This window comes from Arachis ipaensis, chromosome B06 (assembly GCF_000816755.2).
Source record: "Arachis ipaensis cultivar K30076 chromosome B06, Araip1.1, whole genome shotgun sequence".
Lineage (NCBI taxonomy): Eukaryota > Viridiplantae > Streptophyta > Magnoliopsida > Fabales > Fabaceae > Arachis > Arachis ipaensis.
In genome coordinates, this window is record NC_029790.2 from 116,430,098 (window position 1) to 116,439,166 (window position 9,069).

The 9,069-nt window shown below is 36.6% G+C and overlaps 1 protein-coding gene across 2 annotated transcripts; it reads left to right on the top strand.

Annotated features, from left to right (window-relative positions):
- Positions 2,768 to 7,376, top strand: LOC107604871 (small ribosomal subunit protein S13, mitochondrial). 2 transcript variants are annotated; one of them, XR_001612414.2, is made up of 5 exons: positions 2,768 to 3,190; positions 5,269 to 5,402; positions 5,534 to 5,767; positions 5,861 to 6,263; positions 6,411 to 7,376. XR_001612414.2 is itself a non-coding variant. In XM_016306576.2 (4 exons), the coding sequence occupies exons 2-4, from the start codon at positions 5,346 to 5,348 to the stop codon at positions 6,011 to 6,013; spliced, it is 444 nt and encodes a 147-aa protein (XP_016162062.1). In that variant the 5' UTR covers positions 2,768 to 3,190; positions 5,269 to 5,345; the 3' UTR covers positions 6,014 to 6,331. The 2 variants fall into 2 exon arrangements, 1 of the variants encoding a protein (XP_016162062.1); XM_016306576.2 differs by lacking the exon at positions 6,411 to 7,376 and having other exon boundaries at positions 5,861 to 6,331.

A 9,069-nucleotide genomic window follows, 5' to 3' on the forward strand; every position in this document is an offset into this window, starting at 1 on the left:
ACCCCCGTAAACTCTATTATTTTTATAGAGTTTGCCGCACCTCCGGTGAACTTCTTAATTTATATGAAGTTCGCTGCACCTCCGACGAACTTCACCTTGAGTTCGCCACAGTATATAAACCCGTGGGACCATTCATGTTGTCGTTTTCAGAATTTCCTCTTCCAAATCTCCTTTCTTCCATCTTCATTTGTCATTTTTTTACTATCTTTTCTGACAGATTTTTTGTCTTTCGACTCATGTAAAGTTTTTAATCTGCTCTATCGTCAGTTTCAGGTTAGTATGCTCTTTTGTTATCGATTTTTAATTTGAGTTACTGTTTATAACATATTTTTTATAGTTAGAGTACCTTATAAGGGTATTGTTAGTTAGTTTAATCGGTATGGTTAATTTAAATTGTGATTTGGATGTAAAATTAGTTGAATATGTTATTAAATTGAAATATGTATGACTAGTTAGTTTAATTAAATTATCAGTTAACTGATAATTAGTATATTTATAGAGTTAGTTGTGTTAGTTGTAGTACATATTAATTAGTAAATTTATAAACCGAGTTAGATGTAAGATAGACAATGTTTCTGATAAAAGTTTAGTTAATGTGAAAGGAATTAAATTCAGTTTATATTATTTTATTAGAGTTTTGCTATGAAATACGGATATTTTGCTGAGTTGCCGTGTCTGCATGTCGGACACATTTTGGATACGACATTCACCGACATTCGTCTGACACGCGTGTTTGTTGTGTCCAAACCGTGTCTCAATAAAAAATAAAAAATTCTTCTCCGGATACACTTGGACACACCTAAATACCATCACGTGTTAGCATATCCAGTCTTATTCTTAATATATATTCTTAAAATAAATTTAGATATAGTATATATTATTATTTATTAAAATAAAAAATATTTTAAATACTTGATATAATTAAAATAAGACATTAAAAATAATTTAAAATTTTAATTTATATTTTAATATCAATAAAATATTAAAATATCATTACGGTTTATCTAAAAAATAATTTATATTTTATATGTATGCGTGTCCCTGTGTCATGTAAGATTTTAAAATTCGTGTGTCGGCGTGTCCCGTGTCGTGTCGTGTCCCGTGTCCGTGTCAGTGTCCGTGCATCATAGGAGTTTTGTGATGGAGCAGCAGTTGTTGGGGTATGAGCATATCCTGTATAGACTGGATCAGACTGAGCACATAGTAGACAGACTTGATCGAGTGGTACACTTTTTTCATTCTTGTTCATTATATTGTAATGAAATATGAATTTGTAATTTTATTTATTGACCTTATTTTTGTTTTTAACTTGTTTATTTTATTCGGTAAGCGCCTCGGATATTGCGCGCCAGACAAAATTGGATGAGACGTCCACTTGAGTAGATTAGGTCATATCTCAGACGAGCTGGGTTTGAGTATGCAGCGTACATGGTGGAGTTCGAGCATGATTGGCCATTGACATTGGCATTGATTGAGAGATGGAGATCTGAGTCCCATACATTTCACCTGCCATGCGAAGAGATGACTATCACCTTGCAGGATGTGACGTACCAATTGGGACTCAGGATCGATGATGATCCTATGAGTGGCTGCAGGAGCAGCACCATGATGGACGGTCCATTGAGAACTTCTGCCAGTAGCTACTTAGTGCTGTTCTGCCCAGAAGATAGACAGTCACAGACGAAGTGGACTGTCAAACTTAGCTGGTTTCAGATCGAGGAGCGCCTATTGCATCATGTCAGCATTAGGAAGTTCAATGTTTGACCCCTCTTGACTACTTTTAGCTGGCATATTTAGATCAATCATAGTCTTTCTAATATTTCTTCTAACAGCTCTACTTAACGGACTATCATGAACCTTATCTGCAGATCATCCTTGTCCATCCAACTCAACTGAAAACACGAATAATTCCAACGATGAACATTTGTCCATCGGTTGTACCACGACCTTATAAGACATACGTCCTCGTCGTTACGTAATCGATACCTAATTAAAAACAACAGAAAATTTTCTCAAAACTGTGGACTAATCAACATAACAACAACATACCAAAGACAACTGTAGCATACCTTTTATACAATAAATTGTCATCTATTTCGGTTGGATATCTGTAGTAATTTTTTTCACTCTTTTCGTGTGTTACTGTCCAACGGAATGCAATATCAAATTTTTGAACGCTGTTAGGCTGTTGACTTCCGGTGTCATGTACGTACATTATTGGTTGTCCGGACTTAAAAACGATAAAACCTTTTTCATCATACACTATTTCACCATTATAATGAATGGGTAGCAGATTGATTGTCATTGTAGAAAACAAATGCCAAGCTGAGAACAAAGAGAAGAATGAAACAATGATATTGAGTTCAGTTCTCCACCAACCATGTTTTTATTGTGCGAATTCAAGGTGAAGTTCGCCAGGAGTACGGCGAACTCTATAAAAATAATAGAGTTTGCATGGGAGTGCGGTAAACTCGTCTAAAAGTACAAAAAAAATTGTATCGTGGTATTTAAAGAGTTGGAATAATTAGTTTTGGGAAATAATATTCTTTTTATTTATTTAAAAAAAATCTCCAAAATTAAAGTATCCCAATGTTCTGAAAATCGGACCGATCGATCGGTCAGACTGATTCAACCGAAAATCTATTGTCCGGTCAAGCATGTAAAACCGGTAAAAAACTGTTGAATTGGCCGAGAACCGACCGGTCGGACCGAACCGAAACCAGCCCGGTTTACACAAAAGCGGAAGCTCCTCCGTTTCTTTTTCCCTTTCTCCCTTTCTTTCTTTCATTCAGAAAGAAATCACACAAACGCAGCCAAAAAACCCTAGCACTGTAAGCCTACACCACCACCGCAAGGAGTGGCATACTGCCGCCGTCCGTCCGTCTATCTAGCTTCCCTCGTGCTTCAGTCTTCAATCCCTGTTCGCTATCACCGATCGCGGCTGCTTCCTCGAGCTCGGCGTCCGTCGTCTTTGTCTGCTCAGCCGCGCTTCCGTCGCCGTTTGTTTGCCGTTCACGTTCGCGTTCTTCGCCGTTCACGTTCGCTCGGCGTTCACTGTTCGCGTTCACTCGCCGTTCACCGTCCGAGTTCGCATTCGCGTTCGTCTGGAAGCCACGTTGCTCTGCTTCAAACTCTGCGACCAACCCGCGCGCTCCACCTAGCCGTTGAACTGCTCTCTTTTGTCGCCGCAGTGAGTTCCCTAAACCCGCCACCAGACAATACACTCACACAACACAAATACTCTGCTTCAAACTCTGCAACTTCTGATTTCTATTACAATAAGTAACTATTTGATTTGGTAGTGGTTTGGATTTTTTCATAGACTGAATTAAAGTTATAATAGTTATGTTCTCTTCTCTATCAGATTGATATTAAGCTTTGAATTCTCTTATTTCGTTTTAATTTTACCGCACTCAACATGTTTGATGAAATGCTTTAACCATATTTCTGGTTGGTTTTATAATTTCTAGCTTTTAGGAACTTAGTTAGTTGATTGCATGTGAAATTAGAATAATTGGATCTTGGTAATTAGGAAATTTTAGCTGCACAAATAGCATCTTTGCAGAAAACATATTAACATGATGATTCCACTTGCATTAGTGTTCTTCTGGTAAATTTTTAACTGTTATTGTGAATTTGTTAATTTGCTAATTGTTCTTGTGTTGTTGTTCTTATGTTACTCTTAATTTTTTTTGTTTTTGTTGTGATTTTCTGTTCTTGATTTAAGCTGTGATTGAAGGTTCTTTGGTTTGGGTATTCTTCACTTCCTGTAAGCTTAGCTTTTAATTCTTTGAGCATACACGTATCAAATCATTGTTTTTAGCAATGGTGATTTTTAGATTTTTTTTTTGGGTTGCTTTGTTTTAAATGTTCCTATTGTTGTTGTGTTTTTGCTGTGATTTAAATGTTCTTTTGATTCTGTATTTTTTTTTCTGAATGCCCAGTCAGTACTTGGTTGATTGGTTTTGCTCACTGATTGTATTTGAAGATAAATTTTAAATTGATAACTCTATTATTGCTTTACTGTCTGTTTTTGTAGTTAAATTTTATTAAAGTTTCTTGAATTTGCACCGCCTATGTTACTGATTCACTGTTTTTGCTTTTTTTTTTTTTTTTTTAATCATTGTGATGAGCTTTGTTAAAATTGGGTTGAAAACTGTTAATCTTTCTTCATTTTTCACTGTTCTAACTTCTGTTCTTATTAAAAAATTTGCAATTGGTGATCTTTTGATTTATTGTATGCTTCATGTTTTCATTGTTCTGTTCTTATGAAGAAAAAATTTGCAATTAGTGATTGTATGATTCATGCTTTGATTGTTCTGTTATATAAAAAAAATTCTGTTTTCATTGTTTGGTTGCACTGTCCCTGTTCTTGATCACCGCCGACTTGCTACCCCTCCTCCGTGTTGGATTCTTTTTGTTTCAGGCTTTGTTGTGTTTTTGTTTCAGCCTCTGTTGTGTGTTTGTTTCAGGCTCTGTTGTGTGTTTATTGTGCAACACCATCATTTTTTGTTTTACTTTTTGACTTAGCTACATTAAGACAATATTCTATCTTTAACTTGTGCATTGTAATTCAATCCAGCTATTTTTAATGGAAGTATAATTATGTTAATTGTCAACAAATTTGCAGCAAGTTATTGCATATTTTGATAATTAATTACATTTAGTTGGTGATATTTTTGTGTAGGGTTTTAAATTTGAAAGATATTTAGGATGTTTATTTATATGAGTGAGCATGGGATATGGGATTTGCCCATTTTTGATCATTGCATTTTAACCGAGCTATGATAGTCAACCAAGATTTGTTATGTTGTTTTGTTGGAAACTTTTCTATTCCGTTTTATTTTAATTGTATGTTGGAGATTTAGTGTTTATGTTATTATGTTGAATGTGTTTGAATTGTGTTTAATTTGATACATTTTAGTTGAATTGTATGGGATTTTATCATGGTTATGTTTTTTTTTCCTTTTTAAAATTTAATATCCATGGGTACCCGGGGGAAATAAACAGGGATCCGTAACGGGGATGGGCGGAGACGGGGGGACAATTTGCTAAACGGGGACCGGGGGAGGGTCCTCGCCCCCATGGAGACCCATTGCCATCCCTAAATTCATCCCTCTATTGTTAATTTGTTATTGCCTATAATTAATAAAAAGATAATTACCAAACATAAGTTAAATTTTTTCATAGGATAATGAAATAATTGACAAAATATTCGTCAAAATTTAAATTTGTCTCTCTGAATTTCTTCGCCACCGCATCCTTCAGTCTCGTCAATTTCCATTGGAAAGAACAAACTGTGGAGTTGGAAACCCTCACCGGCAACGACCATCCCAATCCAAACCATGTTGGGTTTCCGCAATGCCACGAATGTTGTTCTCCGCCTTCGTCAAAACCTTTCCGTAAGTTCGCAAGGCTCTTCCACGGAATCACATTCACCATCTTATGATTTTTCAAGGGTTTTGGGTTTTTGTGAGTCTACTTCTAAATTTCTCAATTGGAATATGATTTTGCCATTTTTGTGTTGGTGCAGGTTTGGGGCGTGCGTGCACAAAATATAAACATAGGAGGTGGTGTTGGAGGTGAAATCCCTGACCAGAAGCGCCTCCAGTATGCTCTTCAGCATATCCATGGCATTGGGCGTTCCAAGGCTCATCACATTGTCTGCGAGCTCGGTGTCGAGAACAAATATGTTAGAGACCTTAGCAAGAGAGAGTTGTACTCCCTTCGCGAATTGCTTTCCAAGTACTTGATTGGGAATGATTTGGTACCCAATAATCAATGATCTTTGTTATTACTTGTTAGTTATTGAAATGAATTCTTGATAGTCAGATAGTTAACATTTTTCGTTTGGCAACAGAAAAAATGTGTTGAAAGAGATGTGGGGAGGTTGGTGGGCATTCAGTGCTACAGAGGCATCAGGCATGTCGATGGCTTACCCTGTCGAGGCCAGCGAACTCATACCAATGCCCGCACCAGGAAGAGCAGGCCTACTTGGAGGGGAACAAGATGAAGATGAATATTGCTGCTTGTGATCAATCAACAGATGAGTTGTGTTTTAGTCTTTTAGCTCCGCATATAAAAGCTAATTGAATAAGTTCTTGTTTTTATGGCAGTTGATTAGTAATAGTTTATTGTCTTTAAGTTGGTACTGTCAATCATTTGTGCTGATTGCATAGGTGTTTTTTTCTCTATTTCCCTATTTGCCTGAAGAACTATGAAGCATCATGAAGTGGAATTTGAGTTCCTACCAATTTATGAAGGTTCAACTTAGAACTTTTGTGTCTCGTTCTGAATATTCCAGTTTATTGAGTGCAATTCTATTTTTTCATATTCTTCCTATATGCTGGTAATCCAAAGTAATCCTTTTTATTTTTTTACTTTTTGTGTTCTTATATCTTGTGTTGTAGAATTCAACAAAGTTATGGCAATTGAAATTGGTACTGAATACCCCCAACTGAGGTTGGTTAAACATAATCTTGGCTAATAGACTATCAAATGAGGCAGCGGATGGTGCTAATTTTGTTTTTAGGTGTTCTAGATATTGAAGAACTATATTGAGATCCATATATTCTTGAGCTGTATGGACACGGTATAATATTTTTTCTAGTGTCAATAAGTGCAGTTATTATTAAATGATCGATCACATGGAGTAATAGTAGGGATCAGTGTGACCATGAAGTAGAAGTGCCATGAAGAGCCATGTATCACCCAAGGAAAAGAATGCACTGTTAAATTCCGTATTTTGTACTTTAAAGTTTAAACCATTTGATAGAACAGAAATGCTTATGCGGACACTCCCCATAGGGGAGTCCAATATGAGACAACCGTACAAATGATGAGAGGTGTATATTTCAGTTTTCAATGCGGGTCACACTTCCCTTAGTCATGTGCAACTGCACTCCCTCAACCTTCTCACTATCTCCTTCACACTTGTGTCAGTCTCGCCCTCACCGCCCCTGTATCCATTTCAAAGGAAGACAGAAATGGTGGAAGAGCACGCCAAGAAGAAGGACATTAACGACTGTCATTTCTGTTTTAGAGCAGAATGCCAACGGATCCTGCACGAAATTGACTAATATCAGGTAAATATGTCTTTTCTAAAGAAAACAACATTTTGGGGAGGAAAAAGTAGATGGAGAAAATCAGCGGATTATGTGGTGTAATATGTCTGCCTTTGCGCACATAGAAAACAACATTTTGGGGAGGAAAAAGTAGATGGAGAAAATCAGCGGATTATGTGGTGTAATATGTCTGCCTTTGCGCATGATTTTATGTGCTCTAAGTCAAATATTTTATGTTTTAATTTTTCCGACTTGTGATTGATTATGTAATGTTTTTATTTATTTTGGTGTAGGCCTTCTTGTTTGATGTTCCTTTTATATTGTCTCTGCTCTTTCTTTGGAGCACATGGAAGTTGATTAGTTATGACCTCTCTTTAATTTTATATCACGAAAGTTTGTCTCTAGTTTTATATTATCAAACTGATGTCTTGGAATCAAAGAACTAATTAATAGTACCTAACAAGAACATCAGTGGTGGCTGGTTGGCCAATCTTTGCTTATAATAGTTGTAGAAAAATATAAACTTATCTCGTGAGCAAACGGGAGGGGGCGGCCAACAGCCCCGCCACTTCCCTCCGTGGCCGCCCCCTACTCCCAGTCTCATCCCCCAAATGGATGCCCCACCTTGGCCGCCTGCCTTCTTTCCCCCTGGACGAATGTCCACCCTGCCCACCTACCACGCTGACAGACAGCCCCTTTGAAAGATTTTAAAGTCTTCAGTTCAACGTGATATCCTATCCCTTACTTTGATAGTTAGATGCCTATGCCAGATAAAATCAATTTGAAGTCACTTTAGAAGGAATATAAAAATAGTACTTTATAAATCTTGAATTGAACTTAGTTATAAGAAGTATTGGTGCTAACATGTGACCAATGAAAAGATGGAACAAGTATCATATTACATTTCAAAGCATTTCACTGTTTCAATTGAAAAATAAGCATTTTGAGGTTATGTATTACGGTTGCAGCTAAAGGATTTTTGGGTATTCACATGAGAAGGAATCTTTCATAATTCAGATGTTGCTTAGCCGTCAACTCTATTTCCTGTAACAATGAAGAGAGTGCAATAACTGCATTCATGGACTGTAGTTTCTGTTTCTCTACTTGCTAGATCAAGTGCAGGATTCCGCTCTATCAGCAGATTCCTTGCCCTCATTGATTCTTCTTAGATTCCAGCATGAGAAAGAGCAACAGCTACCAAGTGTGGAAAGACAATTGTGATTAAGTAATTATTATTCATGGATGGTAGTAACTTTTCTCATTCATTAGGTTTGGTTGCCTGGATCAATCAATGTAGGTAATCATAGTAAATTATTCATATCAAAGGTAGAAAATGAGAAAAATTATACCTATTTGTTATGGAAAGAATGCACATCATTTAGACAACAATTGCAACTTGCAATCTATATTAAGGATATAATGCGGCTTAAAATTAAATGTAGATGGATCCTTCTTTAAACATACCAAGTTACCAACAATACGGTTTGTGGAGGAGTTTTTACTTTTTAGAAATCATCTCAGCAAATTTGTTAAGGACTTTTCATGCAATCTCAGAAGTTGTTCAATCATGTACGCGAAAGTCTAGGGGTTATTAAAGGCCTCCAAATTGCAACAACAAATGGATATAGTCATTTAATCGTTGAATATGATTCAGCCATGACAATTCGGTTTATCAAAGATGGAGCTCTTCCTTCCCACTCATGTAAGACTCTTGATGATATTAAAATTCTGTTTGGTCGACTTCAAGAAATTGAGTGGTTGCATACTCTTCGGGAAGCCAATACTATAGCTGATCAACTTGCTAAAAAGGGTCAGGAATTTCCTCACGCCCTTCATATATTGGACGCTCCCACTCCAAATATCTGCTCTATGCTAGAAGCTGATTGTTTTGGAATTCCTAGAAGAAGGAGTGTTAGTTAACCCTTGGTTATTTTGTGCTTTGATTTTTTTTTTCTTGTTTTTTTTTTCCTTCTGTTCTGGGGTCTTTGACCCACATCCCTCACCC

Excerpts from the sequence above, each read along its gene's own strand:
- LOC107604871 (XM_016306576.2), top strand. The coding sequence starts at position 5,346 with ATGTTGGGTTTCCGCAATGCCACGAATGTTGTTCTCCGCCTTCGTCAA. Across the intron at positions 5,403-5,533 it reads GCCTTCGTCAAAACCTTTCC|GTTTGGGGCGTGCGTGCACA; the intron begins GTAAGTTCGCAA and ends GTGTTGGTGCAG. Across the intron at positions 5,768-5,860 it reads ACTTGATTGGGAATGATTTG|AAAAAATGTGTTGAAAGAGA; the intron begins GTACCCAATAAT and ends GTTTGGCAACAG.